The sequence below is a fragment of the Peromyscus eremicus genome, chromosome 16_21 (assembly GCF_949786415.1).
Source record: "Peromyscus eremicus chromosome 16_21, PerEre_H2_v1, whole genome shotgun sequence".
NCBI lineage: Eukaryota > Metazoa > Chordata > Mammalia > Rodentia > Cricetidae > Peromyscus > Peromyscus eremicus.
The window spans coordinates 23,122,226-23,145,362 of record NC_081432.1 but is presented as its reverse complement, the minus strand read 5'-3'; the positions used below and the strand labels follow the sequence as shown (position 1 = coordinate 23,145,362).

General features: G+C 40.0%; 1 protein-coding gene across 1 annotated transcript in view; it reads right to left on the bottom strand.

Moving 5' to 3' along the window:
- Window positions 1-6,898: 6,898 nt before the first annotated feature.
- Ddx50 (DExD-box helicase 50) overlaps window positions 6,899-23,137 on the bottom strand; it is a 34,225-nt gene continuing 17,986 nt past the window's right edge. Inside the window, exons 9-15 of the mRNA XM_059281375.1 lie at window positions 19,109-19,270; window positions 17,881-18,000; window positions 17,066-17,139; window positions 16,683-16,842; window positions 12,654-12,788; window positions 9,965-10,009; window positions 6,899-7,399 (exon numbers count right to left, since the gene is read on the bottom strand). Of these exons, the coding sequence (XP_059137358.1) occupies window positions 7,121-7,399; window positions 9,965-10,009; window positions 12,654-12,788; window positions 16,683-16,842; window positions 17,066-17,139; window positions 17,881-18,000; window positions 19,109-19,270 (975 nt within the window). The 3' untranslated portion in view covers window positions 6,899-7,120. The remainder of the gene's footprint in view (window positions 7,400-9,964; window positions 10,010-12,653; window positions 12,789-16,682; window positions 16,843-17,065; window positions 17,140-17,880; window positions 18,001-19,108; window positions 19,271-23,137) is intronic.

Sequence of the window (23,137 nt, the reverse complement as noted above, 5' to 3'; positions counted from 1 at the left end):
GCACGCCGCTCAGGAGCAAGAGGCGGGCAGATCTCTAAACTTGTGTCCATCTTGGTGCACATACTTCAAGACCAGCTAGACATAGGGTGATTCCTGCCTCAACAGCTCTTTCCCCATTACACCCCCCCACCAAAAAAAATTCAGAAAAGTATGATCCTTTATTCATGTATTCACTGAACAAACGTCCTGAGCATTCTTCCTGTCAAATGTGAGAAACGGCTAGGATTCACAGACGGTGCCCGAGCCTTGCCTGTCCTCACGGATTATAGACTGTCAGAAGAGATGGACGGACGTTAATGAGTTTGAAGGCCTTTAACGGGGCTTTCAGGCTAGGAATGGGTTCCCAGTGGTGCCTACGTTGGACAATTCACTACTTCCATCGGGTAAGGGAAAGTGGCCAGTTGAGTGATCTGTGACGATGTTAGTTTTTGAGTCAGGCTCTTGGTACATCCCTGACTGGCCTTGAACTCAGAGAACTACATCTGCCTATGCTGGCATTAAAAACTTGTACCACCACACCGGTGGTAAGTTTTTAAGCTTCTTCTGAAGAACTAGTGATTCAAATAATTGGAAGACAGTTTATCATAGTAGTTTGAGAACTGAGAGTGGAAAGTGGATTCTCTTCCACCTTTGTGTGGGTTCCAGATATTGATCGCAATTCTTCATGGGGTAGCAGTCACCTTTACCAGCTAAACCATCTCACGGGTCCTAAGAAAATGTTTTTAAATGGGTCCACTATAATATTATGCTTTGGGGAAACAGCAGAGTGTAGCAGAAGAAATTCTAGATTCAAATCTTGAGCTTAGCTGCTTTGGACTTTGAGTCTGAGGTAAACCTTAGAAGGCTGGAAATGGAAAATGTTCCAGAAATAATTGTCTCTGTCTTACTTTCCTAAAATGGGAATAAGTTATTAACATTACTGACACTACCACATTGCCATGAAAATGGGTGTATGTGAAGGTGCTTGCCAGGTGTAGAACTGGGGAACAAGCGTCTCTGTTTCAAAAAAAGTGGAAGCAAGGACTGGCACTCAAAGTTGTACTCTAACCTCCACACATGGGCCCTGGTATGTATGTGTCTGTGCTCACAGAAATACACATACAAATCACATCTTAAAAAGATTATTTTTTTGAAACAGCGTCTACGTAGCCCTGACGGTCAAGAAACACATACAGACAAGGCTGTCTCTCAAACTCACAGCGCTCTGCCTCCCGAGTGCTGGGATTAAAGGTGTGTGCCACCACATCTGGCTAAATTTTGTTTTAAGATAGAAGCTATTATTTGTTAGAACCCGTGCTGATAGAAAAGGCAATCCTTAGCAGGTAGATCCTTTAAGTCCACCTTGCTAGCCTGCCTCTGCCTCCTGAGTGCTGGGATTAAAGGCGTGCAACACCACCACCTGGCGACTCCACATTCTTCTTTTTTTGGGGGTGGGGTCTGTTTTGCTTTTTTTTTTTTTTTTCCATTTTTATTTTATTTTTCTATTATCAGCTTGGTACAGTATAAATTCTTATCATAATAGTGAAATGTTTCACTGAGGCTTGCCCAGTAATTGAGTAAAACCAAAACTTATTATAAGCCACAGTCATCCTAGGGTCCCCCCTGCTATATAGCCTCCCTGGTTCTGTGCGTTGCAGTCTGATTGTTCTTTATTTTATATCTAGAATCCACTTATTAGTGAGTACATACCATGTTTGTCCTTCTGGGTTTGGGTCACCTCACTCAGGATGATTTTTTCTAGATCCATCCATTTGCCTGCAAATTTCATGCTTTCATTGTTTTTCTCTGCTGAGTAGTACTCCATTGTGTATATGCACCACATTTTCTTAATCCATTCTTCAGTTGACAGGCATCTAGATTGTTTCCAGGTTCTGGCTATTACAAATAGTACTGCTATGAACATAGTTGAGCATGTATCTTTGTGATATGATTGAGCATTCCTTGGGTAAATGCCCAAGAGTGGTATGGCTGGGTCTTGAGGTAGATCAATTCCCCAACTTTCTGAGAAACCGCCATACTGATTTCCACAGTGGTTGTACAAGTTTGCACTCCCACCAACAGTGGAGGAGTGTTCCCTTTGCTCTGCATCCTCTCCAACATAGACTGTCATTAGGGTTTTTGATCATAGCCATTCTGACAGGTGTAAGGTGGTATCTCAGAGTCGTTTAGATTTGTATTTCTCTGATGATTAAGGATGTTGAGCATTTCTTTAAATGTCTTTCAAGCCATTTGAGATTCTTCTTTTGAGAATTCTGTTTAGCTCTTTAACACATTTTTTAATTGGATTGTTCAGTATTTTGATGTCTAATTTCTTGAGTTCTGTATATACTTTAGAGATCAATTCTCTGTCATATGTGGGGTTGGTGAAGATCTTTTTCCATTCTGTAGGCTGTCTTTTTGTCTTATTGACCATGTCTTTTGCTCTACAAAAGCTTCTTAGTTTCAAGAGGTCCCATTTATTAATTGTTGTGCTCAGTGTCTGTGCTGCTGGTGTTATATTTAGGAAATGATCTCCTGTGCCAATGTGTTCAAGAGTACTTCCTACTTTCTCTTCTATCAAGTTCAGTGTAACTGGATTTATGTTGAGGTCTTTGATCCACTTGAGTTTTGTGCATGGTGACAGATATGGATCTATCTGTAATCTTTTACATATTGACATCCAGTTATGCCAGCACCATTTGTTGAAGATACTTTTTCATTGTATAGTTTTGGCGTCTTTGTCAAAAAACCAGGTGTTCATATGTGCGTGGATTAATGTTAGAGTCTTCAATTCGATTCCATTGGTCTGTATGTTGGTTTTTATGGCAGTACCAAGCTGTTTTTATGACTATAGCTCTATAGTAGAGCTTCAGGTCAGGGATGGTGATGCCTCCAGAGGTTGCTTTATTATACAGGATTCTTTTAGCTATCCTGGGTCTTTTGTTTTTCCATATGAAGTTGAGTATTTTTCTTTCCAAGTCTGTGAAGAATTGTGTTGGGAATTTGATGGGGATTGCATTGAATCTGTAGATTGCTTTTGGTAAGATTGCCATTTTTACTATGTTAATCCTACCTATCCATGAGCATGGGAGATCCTTCCATTTTCTGATATCTTCAATTTCTTTCTTTAGAGATTGAAAGTTCTTATCAAACAGGTCCTTCACTTGTTAAGTGTTATCCCAAGGTATTTTATATTATTTGTGGCTATTGTACAGGGTGATGTTTCTCTGACTTCTTTCTCAGCCCTTTTATCATTTGTGTATAAGAGGGCTACTGATTTTTTTTTTTTTTTTTTTTTTTAGTTGATCTTGTATCCTGCCACTTTACTGAAGGAGTTTATCAGCTGTAGGAGTTCCCTGGTAGAATTATTGGGGTCACTTACATATACTATCATATCATCTGCAAATAGTGAAAGTTTGACTTCTTTCTTTCTAATTTGTATCCCCTTGATCTCCTTTTGTTGTCTTATTGCTCTAGCTAGAACTTCAAGTACTATATTGAATAAATATGGAGGAGAGTGGAAAGCCTTGTCTTGTTCCTGATTTTAGTGGAATCGCTTTGAGTTTTCCATATTCTTTTTAAGTTATTATTTGTGTGTGTGCAGAAGGTCAGAGGGGCATCAGATCACCTGAAGCTGGAGTTATAGGCAGATGTAAGCTGCCTGATGTGAGTGCTGGGATTGAACTTGGGTCTTCTGCAAGAACAGTATGTGCTCTTAACCACTGAGCCATGGCTCCATGCCCCTCCCCTACTCTTCAGATCTCAAACCTCTCCAGCTCTCACAGACCTTCAGTTCCCTGTCCCATTACACTGCAGTCAGCACTTCTATCCTTGGTCGGTCTAGGTGCCGCAGATGTTAATCATGTTCCCAACTGGCTTTGCCAGTCCTCCATTTCTCAGAGTAGAACCTAGCTGTGCTCAGGTGCCTGTTTCCATCTCCATTCCCACACTGTGAGATGCTGTGGTGCCTAGGGAAATCATCACTTCATCTTCTAATTGTAACCACTGCATATCTAACCTCACCTCAGCACCCAGACTCTCCGACGTCTTATTCCTGACAAAATACTCAAAGGCACTACCCCCACATACCTGAAGCTACAATTTCTAGTTCTGTGCATGATCTCATCCATTTGGGTTTTTTAAGGGATCTTGCTCTGTTTCTGTTCTAAATTTCTCCTTTCTGAACTCTTCATATTATTTCAACATGTATCAGATACCCCCTCCTACCACCATCCTCATGCACAAAAATCCTAGCCACTATCTTGTGTTCTATTTACAGCTTTAGTTTATTCTCCCCTCCCTATCTATGGCCAAGTTTCTAAAAAGAGTTCTTCAGGTTTGGTACGTATGGGGGTTTCGATGTAACCCAGGTCGGCCTCAAACCCCCATCCAGCCTCTTAAACGCTGACCTACACAAGCTAGAGTTCAAGTCTGTGCCACCAAGCCCACTCTCTCTACTACTCTCACTGCTCCAGTGGTCCTGGTTCCTTCTCAAATCTAGTGACTAGCTCAGACTTGTTTCCTATGAAAGCCTGCTATTCCTGAGCTTTCTGCCCTCTTCTCGGTGTTCCTGTCAATGGATCTCCTTCCCCTCATGCACAAAGTATACTGGTATACCTACCTCTTGTTTCTTTCCTAATCTCAGCTTTGACAATGCTCTCCTTGGATAACTGCATTTATATGGAATACAGTTTATTCCCCCCTCAAATCTGTGTCTCTTTAGAAACCTTATGCTTCAGACCCGTAAACCCAACTGCCCACTATTTATCTCTCTTCTTAGACTGTCACGGGGTTTACTCAAGTTAAAATATACCTAACAGCCAGACTTGATGGTCACCTTTAACCCAGCACTGGGAGGCAGAGGCAGACAGATCTCTGATGTTGAGGCCAGCCTGTGATGTGTAGAGAGATCAGTCTTCAAAATAAATAAATAAATAAAAGTATATGTATACGTAACTCTGAATTAATCATATCCCTACTCCTTCCCCTGTAACTTTACTTCCTCTTCTTGGTATCCTAATGTCAAATCATTTCCTTGTGCCTCTCATCTTCTAGTCCAACCAACATTTCAGTCCTAACAGTCTACCTCCTAAAATCCTAATTTACCCATGTTACTTGTTTCTTGAGACAGGGTCTCAACCATGTAGCTCTAGCTAGCCTGGAACTCCCTATGTAGACTAGGCTGGCCTCAAACTCAGAGAAATCCACTTGCCTCTGCCTCCTGAGTGCCAGGATTAAAAGCATGAGCCACCATGCCCAGCTTACCCATATTTCTTAATATCCACTGCCACTAGTTTTGGGTAATGATTAAGAAACTGGGCTTCTATGGGCTTAAGTCTTCACTCCATATTATCTAGCTATGATTTTGGATGGGTACCAACATCTCAAATGCATTGGTTCTCATTACATAAAATATTACTAATCAGTTTGGCTCACCAGCATCTCTATAGTGAATTACTTCTACAACTTTTTCTTTCGTTGTTAAGTACTACCCTTTCCTTTACCAGCTAGCCAAGTACTCTACTACTCAGCTACATCCCCAGTCCTCCTGTAGCCTCTTCAGAAGTCTCCTGGCCTTCAAGTCTGGCCCTCCTCCAACACGGACATCTCTATGAAGCCAGGAATCTTTCTGAAATACAAACCTAATCATGTTATTCCTTAGGACTAAAGAAATGGCTCAGCATGTAAGAGCACTGACTGCTTTTTTTTTTTTTTTTTTTTAAAGAGGACCCGGGTTCAATTCCTAGCACCTTATATGGCAGCTCACAAACATCTCTAACTCTAGTTCTAGGAGATCCAACACTCTCTTCTGGTCTCCAACAGTACCAAACACACCCATAATATACAGATACACGTGTGGACAATACACACACAATTAACAATAAAACAACCCATAATAAAAAAAAAACCCTCATCATTTCTGACCTTAAAACCTGTGGAATGTTCTCTCCATTGTACTCAGTGAAAATGGAACTCCATCATAACAATAAAAAGAAGGCTTTAACACTGGATACTCTTTGATAACCTCCTCCCTTCCCCTGCCCTTAGACTGAAGTGTGTCTTCAGACTTACCTCTGGATCCCAGCGTATGTTGTTCTCTGCCTGCAAGCCCTCACCCTTCTACAGTCATCTGCCCAGAGGTGCTGACTGCAAGTTTAAGGCCAGTCTAGCCTACAGCAATGCTCCAAAAACAAAAATAAAAACCACAAAGCTAACTCAACTCCTCCTCTCTCTCCCTCTTGCTATCTCTCTGTATACACACACACACACACACACACACAGAGTTACATGAACAGATGGCTGTCAGATTTTCTCCCGAAGTCTCCCTGAATGGTAAAACTGACTAGGTACACCGCAGTCCTGCATCCCACCCCTGCTTCAGTCTTAGTCTTTATTCATTCATGTCTATTATAACTGCCTGACTGTTAGATGAGTTCTATGAAACTGGTGACTATGCCCTACTTATAAATGTGTGCTCTAGTGATTACCGGAGAGCAGATAAACAGATATTCAATAAATGATTGATAAATTAGGGCGTGTACATCGCTTGCATAACTATCTACCTAATCTGTCTATTAAGTTAAACTGGTACATTTCACCAAACATGTCACCAGTTAACAGCTCTTAATGTGGAAAGGGTTTTGTCTTATCACATAGGTCACTATGGATGAATGACCTAACATTAATATATGTGGTGCATACCTTTAATTCTAGCACTCAGAAGGCATAGGCAGGCAGATGTCTCAGTTCTAGGCCAGCTTGATCTATAGAATGAGAGAGACCCAGGACTACACAGAGAAGACCTACCTCAAAAAAAAAAAAAAAAAAAAAAAAAAAACCTGAAGAAAAAAAAAAAAAAGACTACTACATCGTAGAAGAAATTTTAAAAGATTACATTGAGAAAATTCTTAACACAGAATGAAAACAGACAATAAAAGGGGCTTTTTTTAATTCAAAGGTATAGCTGGATAAGTAATTTGTTTACAACCATTCTTGTGAAATACTTTTTAAAAAAATACGACCAACTTCTTTGCAAATTACAGACAAATACCTCAACTATGATGACCTAATTTTTGGTGAATAATATACATGATTAGACAGAAATAGGCAAGCTCACACTGGAAGATCAACTATGAAACACTTAGTCAAAATTCCGCTTATGGCCTCCACTTCTTGAGCGATTTCTGTTCCCATTTCGTCTTCTCCCATCTTGCCGACTTCCTGACCGACTTCCCTGCCGACTCTGTCTACCTGATCGGCCACCAGATCGACCGCCAGAGCGGCCCGAACGACCTGACCTGCCGCCTGACCAGCCGCCCCTCTGTCTGGAATTAGAAGATGTGTTTGCATCATAATATTCTTCAATTTCAGGTAATTTGGCTGGCACTGAGAGTATCCAGTCTGAATCATGCCACTCTCCCTGTTAAAGGAATGTATTTCATTAATAGAAATGCAAAATAAAACCTATAAACAAGTGAGTCAAGAAGACGTTCTTTTCATTTTCTTTAGCTACTAACTAAAAGCTATTTTTCCTTAAAGTGTCAAGAACAATGAAAAACAGAAAATAAGCAAAACCAGTAACATGTCCAAATTTTAATCTTGAAAGTTTCTGTCACTTCTCAGTCTTCTGGGGGAAAGATCAAGTGTAGAGAAACCCTCAGACCTATTTCAAGATTCTAAATCCCTACTCCTAACAGTCATATTCTCTAAAAGACAGCATTCTCTTTCTCAGGACAAAGAAACAGACCATTAATAAGCAGTGAAATATTATGAGCAACTACATCAACAGGACCAGAGGTAAAACTAGATGTGAGGCTGATGTAGGAACATCTAAGTTCAAGGACTGCCTAGGCTACTACTGAGTTAGGCCAGAATGAGCAAGTTAGTGAGACCTTGTCTCTAAAACAAAAAGAGGGTTAGAGCACTTGCCTAGCTAGCATTCATGAGGATCCTGAGTTCAATTACCAATTATCACCCCCAAAAGGATCCATAATATTTCTTTAAACTTTAAATAATTTTTCTTTTTCACTTTTATATATGTGGACATTTTGTCTGTAGGTATTTGGGTGGCCATGTACGGAGTCAAATGACAACTTTGAGGAGTTCTCTTCTTCCACATTTATGTGGGTACCAAGGATTGAATTTACATCAAGCACCTTTCCTCACTGGCTTTTGGTATCCACAATATTTTTTTTGTTTGTTTGTTTTTGTTTTTCGAGACAGGGTTTCTTTGTGTAGCTTTGCGCCTTTCCTGGGACTCACTTGGTAGCCCAGGCTGGCCTCGAACTCACAGGCCTCGAACTCTGCCTCCCGAGTGCTGGGATTAAAGGCGTGCGCCACCACCGCCTGGCTAGTATCCACAATATTTTAAAGACTCCAAAAAGTATAATCAGAGCTGCTGAGGTGTCTCAGTGGGTAAAGGTGCTTGTTACCAACACTGATGACTTAAATTCTATGCCTGGGACTCACATGGTAGGAGACACTCAACTCCCACAAGTTGTCTTTTGAACTTGTATATATGCCACAGTGTGCACATGTCCCACCCTACATGTAAATGAATGTAATAAATAGTACAATCCCATTATTTCAAAATAGATGAATGAATAAGCTATATGTGGCACATAGAAGTACCAAGTTTGAGCTATATAGTAAGTTCCAAGCCGGCCTGGGCTAGATTCCAGGACTCTTGTTTCAACACTACCTCCCCAAAATGTACATAAAAGCAAAGACATTTAAAAAAAAAATATTGACTGTAAGAATCTAGTGGGGTGGGCAATAGTGGCCCACACCTTTAATCCCAGCATTCCAAAGACAGAAGCAGGCAGATATCTGAGTCTGAGATCAGCCTGGTCTACAGAGCGAGTTCCAAGATAGTCAGAGATACACAGAGAAACCCACAGGAAAAAAAAAAATTAAGTAAGGCTGTGGGGAAGCTCAGTGTTAACCTATTATGTGTAAGATCCTAGCTTCCAAGCTGAGAACAGCAAAAAAAGGTAATCAAGAAGACAACAGGGAAAATTTAAATACAATATATTAAAGAATAGTTGTATAGAAGTAATTATAGTATTATGATTATGTTTAAATCCCTAACATTTAAATATGTAGGAATACTTAAGGTTGAAATGACAAGGGGACGGGAGAGATGGCTCAGCAGTTAAGGGCACTGGCTGTTCTTCCAGAGGACCCGGGTTCAATTCCCAGCACCCACATGGTGGCTCACAACTGTCTGAAACTCCAGTTCCAGGGGATCTGGCATCCTCATTACATACATGCAGGCAAAACACCAATGCACATAAAATAAAATAAAGTTAAAAAAAAAAATGCCTGGAGTTTGTCTGTAAACACTGGAAGTGGACAGAAAGGATTTGATAAATCTGTCCACAAAATTATCAAATTGTTGAAGCTGATTATGCACCTATGGTGACTCATTACACAATTCTTTTAAAAAGTTTTTTTTACGTATGAGTGTCTTGCCTACAAGTATGTGCATGCAGTACCTGTGGTGGTCAGAAGGTGTCAGAACGTTCATGTGGATGCTAGGAATGGAACCTAAGAGTAGGAGGTGGTCTTAACCACTGAACTATCTCTCTAGCCCCCAATTATCATTTATGTTTGAAATTACATATAATAAATTTTTAATTAAGGGACAGGCAATATTTCATATTAAGGACTTTCTTTTTTTTTTTTTTTTTTTTTTTTTCAAAGATTTATTTATTACATACATATACAGTATTCTGCCTGCATGTATCCCTGTAGAGCAGAAGAGGGCACCAGATGTCATTACAGATGGTTGTGAGCCACCATGTGGTTGCTGGGAATTGAACTCAGGACCTCTGGAAGAGCAGTCAGTGCTCTTAACCCCTGAGCCATCTCTCCAGCCCAAGGACTTTCTTAATTGATTTAGGCATAAATGACTCTAAGTTTTTCAACAGTCTTTTTTAAAGAAATATACTCAGCTACTTAATAAATAAAAAATTTTAAATACCTGTAATCTTTCTGACTCACTTGTAGGAACATCAAAGCAAACACCCTAAAAGAAAAATAAAAAGATTTTTATTTAGATACATGAGTTAATTTTACTAATTAACATTTATTGCATTTTGCTTTTAAAAAATATGTACTCCAGGCTGGTGAGATGGCTCAGCAGTTAAGAGCACTGACTCTTCTTCCAGAGATCCTGAGTTCAATTCCCAGTAACCACATGGAGGCGCACAACCATCTATAGTGGAATCTGATGCCCTCTTCTGGAATAAAGATATACATGCAGATAGAGCTCTCGTATATATAAAATAAATACTTTTCAAAAATATGTATTCCATGACTGTTTACAGAATCAAAACAGATGACACATAAGCACAGATGATCTGCAGTCCATTCTATAGTTTCTAATTCCAGATAGAACTAGGTATAACTAGTAAGACTGAAGTACCTAGAATATTCTCTAGAAGAAAATGGTCCTTCTAGCTGGGCAGTGGTAGCACAAGCCTTTGATCCTAGTACTTGAGAGGCAGAGGCAGGCAGATCTCTAGCTCCAGGGCAGCCAGAACTACACAGAGAAACTCTGGATTGAAGAAAAAAAGAAAATGGTTCTTTTTTTTTTTTTTTTTTTTTTTTCGAGACAGGGTTTCTCTGTGTAGCTTTGCGCCTTTCCTGGAATTCACTTGGTAGCCCAGGCTGGCCTCGAACTCACAGAGATCCGCCGGCCTCTGCCTCCCGAGTGCTGGGATTAAAGGCGTGCGCCACCACCGCCCGGCGAAAATGGTTCTTTTAATAAATTTCTTTAAAACATTAGTGACAAGCTGGGTACACAGGTCTGTGGTATGGTACTTGCTTATCATATGCAAGTCAGTGGGTCAAACCCAAGCACTGCAAAAGACTAAGTTTTTTGTTTTGTTTTTTAATTTATCACATATACAGTGTTCTGCCTGCATGTATGCCTACAGGCCAGAAGGGGGCACCAGATCTCATTATAGATGGTTGTAAGCCACCATGTGGTGGCTAGGAATTGAACTCAGGACCTCTGGAAGAGCAGGCGGCAACCCTGAGCCATCTCTCCAGCCCCAAGACTAAGATTCTTAAAAGTTTGGATTCTTTTGCTTTTTTTTTTTTTCCTTCAGAGCTGAGGACTGAGCCCAGGGCCTTGTGCTTGCTAGGCAAGCGCTCTACCACTGAGCTAAATCCCCAACCCCAAGTTTGGATTCTTAAAAATTTGGAGCAGAAAGTGTTTTTCTTGTGGCCTTGGTGGCCATTAGTTAAAATTAATACTGAATAACCCATTTGGACTAGTGGTCTAATTTTAATTTTCTTTCCCTCAACTGTTTTTTTTTTTTTTTTTTTTTTTTGGTGCGGTTTTTTTGTGGGGGGGAGCGGTAAATTCATATATTTGTATCAATTCTTTATTGAAGGTAACACTAAACTTTGAGAGATGATTTTCTTTTTTCTTTTTTTGATTTTTCAAGACAGGATTTCTTGGTGTAGCCTTGGCTATCCTAGAACTAGCTCTGTAGACCTGGCTGGCCTAGAACTCACAGAGATCCTCCTGCCTCTGCCTTCCAAGTGCTAGGATTAGAAGTGTGAGCCACCGCCGGGCGGTGGTGGCGCACGCCTTTAATCCCAGCACTCAGGAGGCAGAGCCAGGCGGATCTTTGTGAGTTCGAGGCCAGCCTGAGCTACCAAGTGAGTTCTAGGAAAGGCGCAAAGCTACACAGAGTAACCCTGTCTCGAAAAACCAAAAAAAAAAAAAAAAAAAAAGAATGCTAGAAGTGTGAGCCACCACCACCTGCCTGAGACAGGATCTTTGTGGCCTTGGCTATCCTAAACTAGCTCTGTAGACCAAGCTGACCTAAAACTTACTGAGATACGCCTACATAATCTATGTAGTAATGTTAGATAAACAATCTTAATTATTTTATCTCAAAATATTAAAAGAAACCAATTACTAAGATTAAGCTTAAGCTGGGCATGACAGTGAGTGCATTATGGAGGCGGAGGCAGGTAGATTTCTGTGAGCCAGTCTGCTCTACATAGTGAGTTCCAGGACAGCCATGGCTTATGGAGAGATGCTGTCTCAAAAAACCAAAACCAAAACCAAACAAAAACAAAAACAAAAACAAAAAAAAAAAGCTTTAATGACTTCATTTCACAGTAACTTACTCAGGCATATGCCTGTAACCTCAGTACTTAGGCAGTAGAATGAAGAGGAGCAAGAGGTTCAAGGCTAACTATGAAATACCATCTCAAAGGAGAAGATCATATCATTACTCTCATTAGCAACCAATAGCAGACAACAAAAAATAATAGTACGCATTCTCTTAATTATAAGAGCTATTCAACTGATACACACAGAAACTGGTCTTAAAAAATAAACACACAACCACACATGGCAAGGATACCATAGCAGAAACTTAGACTGCTTAAGTCTTAGACAGGTATGGTGTCACCTACTTACAATCCCAACATTCAGGGGAGGATCATGAGTTCAAGGCCAGCACGGGCTACATAGGGATGCCTTGTCTCAAAATAATAATAGCAATAAAGATTTAGATATTAGCCAAACAAAGCAGAATGACTTAACATTTTGAAGGAATGTACCATTTATATAATCCCAAATCTTTGAGGTCTTTATAAATATTATCAGTAACTGGTTAAAATGCTTATTATCTAGAAAATCCTACCATATTTCCTTTCAGGAGGCACATTCTGGTTACTTGAGATAAAGCATTACTACTCAGCCTTCTGGTAAGCTCTTTCCAAGCACAGGTGACATCCTGTATTTCTTCTGGGCTTTCCAGAGTCATGGTCACAAACCCCTTTAGAAATAAAAGTCCTGTTAGGTTTGGGAGAAATTCAGCAGCAGGAAAATGAAGTTTGAACTGTGATCCTTTCTCAGTTATTACGCAGTTACCATGCAGTATGCCTACAGTGTAACACGGCTACTAAAAACTCACTTCTCTGAAACTGTATTAGAAGGTTGTTTACAATCACTGAAAGCACCATGTTCTGTATGTACACTGCACTTACAGATCACACAGAGACTATGTTCTACATGTTACAAGACAGAATTAGACCCATCACAGAAAGAGTTGGGGGAAAAGTAGTGAAGAAATAAGAAGATGATTAAAAGTCAGTTACTTAACAATGAAAAGAAGACATCAAAATCTTCAAACTTTTGGAGGACTACCACATAAAAATTACTTGTTCCATGAAACTTCTTTGGACAGCAAAAGTATCAACATGGAAATATTTACCTAGCAAATACTTAGTGACTACCTCCTATAATGTTCCCTAGAGCATGCCAAGGGCTAGATATTTAATAACAAAGAGACCTTTCTCTCAGGGACATGGCTTTCTTACAGGGGGTGGGGGATGGAGATAGTAACAAAGGATATAAAATGTCAGTGACATGTATCATAAAGAATAGCATAGCAGGACTAGGGAATGTAAAACAGTGAAGAGAGGACCAGAATGATCAGCAAAGATTTCTTGAGTATGATGATATTTGAGCAGAGGCCAAAATAAAGGAGGAAGGCACACAGCTGTAAGGGGAAGGGGGCTGAGAAAATGAGTAAGCCTGAAGGTCTTTGCAAAAGTGGGTTAATGTAGAAGTAAAGTCAAATAGATTCAGACAGAGAAATCAAGAGTGATGAAAAAGTGAAGTCATACAGGCACCAAGCATTATGGAACATTCATGATAAAGACTTCAGAGCTAGATGGCTCTGGGGTTAAGAGCATTGGCTGCTCTTCCAGAGGTCCTGAGTTCAATCCCCAGCAACTACATGGTGACTCACAACCATCTACAATGAGATCTGGTACCCTCTTCTGGTGTGCAGGCATACGTGCAGGCAGAACACTGTATACATAATAAATAAATAAATAAATCTTAAAAAAAAAAAAAAGCCAGCACTGGCTGCTCTTCCAGAAGACCCTGGTTCAACTCCTAGTACCCACAAGGTGGCTGACAACCAGCCAGTGCTAACTACAGTTCTGACTTTGAAGACACTGCATGCACATGGTGCACATACAAACATTCAGGTTAAAACTCTTAAACATAAAATAAAATTTTAAAAAAATTAAGATTTCAAATATGGTTTAATCCCTAAGAGGAATTTCAGGCATTTGTACTTTGTTCCCAAGGTATTTAATTAAAAGTTAGATTATCTATCTACTAAATGATTCTTGGCTAGGCTGGCCTCAGACTTGCAGCAGTCTCCTGCTGTTTCCCAACTGCTGTGATTCCAGATGTGGCCACCTCTCTCTGGCCAGCCAATCCTTTCACAGGACAAGGATTAGCAGTAAGTGACCTATGAAGTACCTTAACATTTTCTTTTAAAAGTACAATTTAAAAATTGTTTATCTGCTGGGAGGTGGTGGCACATGCTTTCATCTCAGCACTTAGAAGGCAGAGGCAGGTGGATCTCAGTGAGTTCGAGGCCAGCCTGGTCTACAAAGCGAGTTCCAGGACAGCCAGGACTGTTTTACAGAGAAACCCCATCTCAAACCCACCGCCACCCCTAAAAAAATTGTTTATCTGAGAGGCTGAAGCAGGAAAAGTATTGTGACTTCAAGGCCAACCTGGGATATACAGCAAGACCTTGCTTCCAAAAAATAAAATACTCAGGTTGGTGTGTGGTGATACACAGCTAAACAGGGAATCTCTATGAGTTCCAGGCCAGCCAAAGGTACACATTGAAAGCCTGTTTCAAAAATAAATAAAATACCCACTGGGGTTTTGTTGTTGTTTTTTGATACAGGTTTTCTGTATGTAGCCCTGGCTGGCCTAAAACCTTCATGTTCAACAGGCTAGTCTCAAATTTTTGAGCATACCGTCTCTGATTCCTGAGTGCTGGGATCACAAATATGAGCTACCACTTGTGGCTTTTGTTTGGTTTTGAGACAAGTTTAGCTGTGTATGTAGCCCAGGCTAGCAGCCTCTTGAATGCTGAAATTATAGTCATACCCATCATTCCTGACTAAATATTATTTTATAAAGTATCTGATGAGTTTTTAGGGATTCTCTATGTACTCAGTGCTAACGGATCACCATATAGATGGTCAGAGAATAAAATATGCTTTTAAAATGGTTTATATGACAAGTGGCGTTCCTCCCTCCTTTGTCCCTTCTCAAGACTCACACCCACCCCACTATATCCCAGTAAGTAACAAATCTCTGAACCACTTGCAACAAATGGCTCTGGTGTGACAGATTTGATATCTGACACTAAGCTGGAAGCAGGTCACAGGAGTGCTACACAAACTCAGAACACAGACACCCCTATACATATAAAAGTAATCCTTACTTTGCCTTTACAAAATCTACTCACTTTGTAGTTCTATGGCAACTAACAAAATAAAAAATCCAAGTTTCAGTTGGCCCCATCTGGTACAGTGATAATTTTCTTTTCTTTCCAGAATTTCTTTATACACTTTGATATGATAAGAACTAAATTCCCAGGGACAGGGATGGAAGGATGGGGGCCCACAAGCCACATGTCTGCTTAAGATTCTGTCAGCTTGTCACCCTTTCATCCCAGCACTCAGGAGGCAGAGGCAAGCAGATCTCTGTGAGTTCTAGGACAGGCTCCAAAGCTACACAGAGAAACCCTATCTCAAAAGGGGAAAAAAAACCATTCTGCCAGCCTGGCTAACTGATTAAAACTTTAGCAATTTGGAATGTTACAAATCCAGAGCAAAATTATCTTTGAAATTTTTTACACCACCCCTGCTTACAAAATCCCAGTAGCCACTGGGTGGCGGGAGCACATACCTTTAATCCCAGCACTCGGGAAGCAGAGCTAGGCAGATCTCTGTGAGTTCCAGGCCAGCCTGGTCTACAGAGCGAGATCCAGGACAGGCACCAAAGCTACACAGAGAAACCCTGTCTCAGAAAAAAAAGAAAAATCCTAGTGGCCGTTTGATGCCCACCTCTGTATCTGACCTACAGCCTTTCAATTGTCAGGTAAAACCAAACAAAAAACAACAAAACTTTACAATCTTAGTAGACCAATAGCTTCTGCAAATCCAAAAACTAAGAATGTTATCATCTAACATATAAAATCTAAAACAGATTTTCCAACCTGGCTGTAACCTGCCTATCTGATATTTATACCAATGTATGTAATAAGTTCTCCAATTAATGACTTTTAGTTCTGTGACTATGAAAGCACATGTAACCACTTCCATGGTGGCACACATCCTTCATAGCGACCTAAATCCAAATTCATGGTAACTCACATACAGCTGAAAATAAAACTATCTTATACACCCTTTGGAGTGAGAGCTATGTTTTGTGTGGACAGAAGCAAATCTAAATACAGATATCAAATGACTGATACAGAGCCATCTTTGTAAGCAGATTATACTGTGATACTGTGATTAAGTAGAATGTCATTATTTTTAGAAGACACAAGTTGAAATATTTAGGAATGATATCTTCATTTTTGCACAATATTAACAGTTGATGAATTAAGGTGGATGATAAATGATATTTATTGTACTAGTCTTCCTGCAGAGTGCTGGGATTGCAGCCATGTATACAAGATGAGAAGAGGAAGATGTTTCTAGACAGAAAAGGAAAACAACAGCAACAACAAAACCTTAATACAGTGAAGGAACCCAATGCAGTATTTCAGTAACGTACTGTATAACTGCTAAGGCTCAGTTTTAACTTTCTCTAGCCAAATATACACTTCCCCACACATTTCTACCTTATCAGAGGTGATCAAAGATCGTGGTTCAAAGCTTGATGCACCAGAAATGTGAGCTAATGCTGCAGCCAATGCATCCACTGCCCCTTTCTCTTCTATCAGTCTTTGAGCTGATGGTCGGAAAAAATCAACAGCAGCATAAGAAACAGAGGCGAGAGACCTATGGTTTAAAAATAGTAAATGTTCTTGGTCAAGATACAGGGGGAAAAGTAAAGGCAAGATCATCAATGGGAAAAGAAAGAGTAACATTTTCATATAATAATGTAACTAAATGTCTTCTGGTAAAAACCTTGACAAAAATTTTCTCACATTGGAACTAGGAGAGCTTAAAGATGAACAGCCTAATATAGAAGAGAATTACTCAGCAAGGTCAGAAAGCATACCTGATGGCATCCATGCTTTTAGATTTAACTAAATCCATTGTAGAAGGAACACCTACACGTTTAAAAGTAATTCCCTGAAAATGAAAGAATTACATTAAAGAAAAAGGAAGTCATAGTTAATTTCTAAATTAATATAGTTTGTTGAATTTCCATTCTTGGACTTAAAGATTTCCAAGCCCTAGCAGATGAAAAAAATAGCTTTTTCTAACAAATCATCTATAATCAATTACAAAAGAAAAAACAAAAGAACTTGTCCCTTAGTTAAATCAAGGAATTTCACTTGCAAAACAAAGTTGATTCAAAAGGAGAAAAAGATATCATTTTAATCTGTCAACATTTTCTTACCATTTTAGTTTTACAAATGTATTACTATATAAAAAATAAACATAAAAGGTAGCTGGTAAAATGTGAAAGACTACAAGAAAATACAGACCATAAAAATGTATTTTTTTAATGAAACTGGTTATTGTGTTATCAACCTAACTAAAATAGCAATGCCAAATCAGAGTCAGTTACCCATTCACAATGCTTAGTAGTCACAATGATACTGGAACCATTAACAACACACTTTCAACTTTAGTATCAAGGGAGAAATTCAAAGAAAAAGGAGCATGTCAGATCTTCTGGCTTCACAATAAAAGCTGTATAAAACAAAGTCCTGCAACTAATACAAATTTAGCTCTCCACATGCTTGACATCGAAATGCAGCTTAAGCTGGGAAACATTGGGGAGGTGTATTTGTGAGAATAAATAGAAAACCTCTCTTCTACGGAACCACTCAGATAATAGGACTGAAGTAATGTAACTTTACTCACTGCTTTCTGTTCCACATATCGCAGCTGACCTCTTTCTCTTGGTTGATAAAAACATACACAAATTCCTGTCCGGCCAGCTCTACCTGTGCGTCCAGAGCGATGGATATAGGATTCAACATCCTAACAAGAAACAGGAAAATTCATTTATGAACTTGACAAGTGAGCCAGCCATGATACACACCTGCAACCAGTACTCAGAAGGCTGAAGCAAGAGGGCGGACCCAAGCCTAAGGCCAACCTCAAGAACACCAAAAAGAATTAGGCAGGGTAGTGCAGGCCTGTAATTCCAGTACTCAGCGGCTGCTGAGGCATCAAGTTCAAGGCCAGCCTGAGTTAAAAAGAGTTTCAGGTCTGCCTGGTCTGACACTATTGATCAAAAACAAGGCAAAACTACATTCAATTTTTCTGTACTTTAAGACATCACAAGTAATTTATATGCTAGAATTCTGGAATAAAGAGACCGATTAAAAGCTATTAATCTGGGGGCTGAAGAGATGGCTCAGAGGTTAAGAACACTGGCTATTCTTCCAGAGGTCCTGAGTTCAATTCCCAGCAACCACGTGGTGGCTCACAACCATCTGTAATGAGATCTGGTGCCCTCTTCTGGCCTGCAGGGATACATGCAAACAGAACACTGTATACATAATAAATAAATAAATCTTAAAAGAAAGAAAGCAGCTATTTATCCACATACACTAGCATTCTGTATATGAAACTCTGTATAATTCCTTAATGAGATGTGTATGTTGTTGTCATCATTCAGTTCTGTACAGGAATTTGGAATGTATCAATGGCTGGCCTGGAACACACAGTGACCTTCAGCCTCTGCCTGCAAAGTGCTGGGACTATAAGTATGTGCCACATTCCTGGCTCCTGTATTTTACTGATCAATCTTATCCCCCCCCCCCCCCCCCGAAATCGGGTTCCTCTGTGCAACAGCCCTAACTATCCTGGAACTCACAGAGATCCACCTGCCTCTGCCTTCCAAGTGCTGGGATTAAAAGTGTGCGTCAGCACCACCTAGGTTGATGAACCTTTAGATGCAAACAACAAAGTTACTTATTTATAAGGACGGTACATCTGATCAATGTAATACCATTCTAACAAAACATAGGTTAGGATCAACAACAAATGAAAGATATATTTTTCACATATTAAGCAATACTTCATAAATAAAGTAACATTTACAAAACTATTCTGATTGTTCAAATCAAACCCCATTTCCTACCTGTGGAGGAGAACTCTGAATCACCAAGTCAACCTCGGGAATGTCCAAGCCGCGGGCAGCCACATTGGTTGCCACCAAAACTTTAAAACTGCCTTCTCTGAAGCCTTTCAGGGTAATTTCTCTTTGTGACTGTGCAATATCCCCATGCAAACACTGGGCATTCTATTTGAAAAAAAGCAAAAAAAAAAATAATAAGTGTATATCTTATACGTATAACTTGGTTTCCCAACACCATTCAGTCTGTGTCCTTTTCTTATGTTTCTTTTTAAATTTTATCTTTAATAACAATGTATAATTCGTTAAAAAGAAAAACAAAAACAAAACACAGTGAGATGGTTCAGTAAGTAAAGGCACTTGGCACCAAACCTGCCAACCTCAGTTAAATTCCTGGGACCCTTACAGTGGAAGGAAAGAACAGAATCCTACAGGTTGTCCTCTGACCTCCACACTCACACTGTGGCATGTGCACATATGTGCAAACACTAAATACATAAGTAAATGTAAAATATTTAAAACCCAAAACATTCCAGAAAATATACTACATAAAATATAAATCTTATTTAATATCGGCCTCTAAGAAATAATTGCTAATAGTTTGAAATATAGTTTATACAACTTCTATTATATTTCCAGTGTCAGGGATCGAATCCTTTGTTTATCCTAGGTCAAGTATTTCCCAGGATGAACAGTTCAATCACTGAGTTATGCATGCTGGACTGAACATGTTTGTCTGCTTCCTTTTGTACTGTAGAGTGTCTTGAAATGTAGCCCAAGCTAGCCTCCAACTCATTACCCTGCTGCTTTAGCTTCCTGAATGTGCAGATTACAAGCACCATGCCCAAGTTTTCTGTTTGTTTGGGTCAATTAAAAGTAAGTTTTATTCCTTTTGGTTTTTTAAGACAGGGTTTCTTTGTAGCTTTGGTGCCTGTCCTGGAACTCGATTTGTAGACCAGGCTGGCCTCAAACTCACAGAGATCCGCCTGGCTCTGCCGCTGGAGTGCTGCGATTAAAGGCTGGCGCCACTACTGCCCAGCTAAGTTTTTTTTTTTTTTTAAAGACTTGTGGAGCTAGAATTCAAACTCAAGGTCTCTGGAAGAGCAGGCAATGTTCTTAACTGCTAAGGCATCTCTCCAGCCCTGGTAGTTTTTTTATGGCAGGTATAAGCCAGGATGGTCTTGAATTTGCTATACTCCTTCTACATTCTGAGGACTGGGATTATAGGTTTACTGCCATAACTAGCTGGTACATTTTTGTTCTTTTAAAATAAATACACGAGGCCAGGGTTCTTGTAAGTGCCTTTAATCCCAACACTCCAAGGCTGAGGCAGGTGATCTCTATGAATTTGAGGCCAGCCTGGTCTATTAAGCAAGCTCCAGGTCAGCCATGGTACATAGTGGGACCTTGTCTCAAAAAAACCAAGAATAAATAAAATATATACATCAGAGGTGGGGAAATGGTTCAGGGTTGATGTACTTGCTCAGCAAGAATGAGTCTTGAGCTTGACTCCCCAGAATTTTTTCTAAAGCCAGACTCTGTAGTGGCTGTAATCCTAAAGCTTCTACAGCAAGATGGAGGTTGAGACAGGATGTCAGAAGCTCACCAGCAAGCTACACTAGGCAAACAAGGGGGAAAGCCAGGCCTGACGTCCATGGTTGTCCTCTGACCATCACTCACTCAACATGGCAGATACCCAATTCTCCTCTCTTTCTCCCTCCCTCTGTCACACACACACACACACACACACACACACACACACACACACACACACAAGACTGAGACTGGAGAGATGTCCCCGCAGTTAGGAGCACCTGGTCTTCACAGGCTCTATATAGTGGCTCAGAACTGTAACTCCTGTGAGATCTAACGCTCTCTTCTGGTTTCCGTGGGTACTGCATGTAGGAATACCACATACAGGGAATATCCTCATACACAAAATAAAAATTAGTCTCTAATAAAAACACAATTCACTCACTAGTATATGACATGTATAGATATGTACTAGTATAGTACAAATCTGTCTCCATAAAAGTGAGATACTACAGCCGTGCAGTGGTGGCACATTGCCCTTAATCCCAGCACTCTGGAGGCAGAGGCTGGCAGATCTCTGTGAGTATGAGGCCAGCCTGGGCTAAAGAGTTAAGTTCCAGGACAGCCAGGGCTACACAAAGAAACCCTGTCTCAAAAACAAAAAAAAAAACAAAAAAAAAAACAAAAAAAAAACGGGGTGGAGGGGGAGAGAAACTACATATGTTGTTTTACAACCTAATTTATAAATTTAATATAATGCAGCCATTTTTGATATCTGTAAGTGTAAACTCCACTAATTTTTGTTTTTGTTTGGTTTTTCGAGACAGAGTTTCTCTGTGTAGTTTTGGTGCCTGTCCTAGATCTCTCTGTAGACCAGGCTAGCCTCCAACTCACAGAGATCCACCTGCCTCTGCCTCCTGAGTGCTGGGATTAAAGGCGTGTGCCACCACCGCCCGGCTCCACTAAATTTTTTAAGGTGCACAAACTTGTTTTCATATGGACGCAAAGACTTATTTTAGCAGTATCTCACTAAAGAACTGATGAACATCTGTATTGTATATAAATTTTCACAGAAACAATGCTGCAGTGAAAAACAATTTACTTACATCTTTGGATATGCCCATATGTGTTTCAGAAGCATACTTACCTAGAAACTGAATTTCTGGGTCAAATATAATGAATATTTGGAGCTCAGTTGGAAGAGGACTACTAAATATAGCTAAGACCTTGGATTCAATAGCCAGAAAAAAAAATTTAACTTTTTTATTAAAAATATTTTTATGGGGCTGGAAAGATGGCAGAGGTTAAGAGCACTGGCTGTTCTAGAGGTCTTGAGTTCAATTCCCAGCAACCACATGGTGGCTCACAACCATCTGTAATGAGATCTGGTGCCCTCTTCTGGCACGCAGGCAGAACACTGTATACATAATAAATAAATCTTCTAAAATATATATATTTTTATGTTTTTGGATGTTTTGCCTGCGTGTATGTCTGTGCACCACATATGTGTAGTGTCCATGGGGGTCAGACGAGGAAGTCATTAGATCCCCAGAACTGGAGGTACAATAATTGATAGCTACCAACTGATAGTAGGTGATGGGAATAGAATCCGAGTCCTCTTCAAGAGCAGAAAGTAATCTTAACCAATAAACCACCTCTCTAGCTCCTAAGATTTTAATTGTTATTGCCAAGCTATTGTAAAAATTAGTTGTGCTGGGCGGTGGTAGTGCACTCCTTTAATCCTGGCACTCAAGAGGCAGAGGCAGGCGGATCTCTGTGAGTTCGAGACCAGCCTGGTCTAAGGAACAAGTTCCAGGACAGGCTCCAAAGCTACACAGAGAAACCCTGTCTCAAAAAAGAAAGGAAAAAATTAGTTGTACCCACTTACCTTTCAATGTTCTGTATTTATTAATTATACTCTACCCACCAATGCCAATCTATTATAAATCATAATCCTTGTTAATAGGCAAAAATTATATCCCAATCATTTAATTTGCTTTTCTCTAATTTTGGTATTTGTTTTTATGTTCATGGGTATTTTACCCACATGTACACCTATGCACAATAGGCATGCCTTGTGTTCAAGGCCATGGATTCTCTGGAACGAGAGTTACAGATGGTTCTAAGCTGCCACACGGATGATGGGAATCAAACCCAAGTCCTCTGGAAGAGCAGTCAGTGTGCTCTCCAACCACTGAGCCACTTCTCCAGCCTGGTATTTCTGTCATTTTTATTAGGCTGAACCTACTTCTGCTGTAGTAATTGGTATCTGAAATACTTCTCCTAATTTGTTTTACGTAGGTGTATTTTGCCTGCATGGATGTCTGTGCACCCCTTGCAGTGCCCAGAGTGGCCAGAAGAAGGTGTCAGATACCATGGATCTACAGTTACAGACAGACAGCTGTTAGCTGCCATGTAAGTGCAGGACTCTAGAAAAGCAACAAATGCTCTTAACCACTAAACCATCTCTCCAGCCCATTTCTCCTAATATTTTAATAGTAT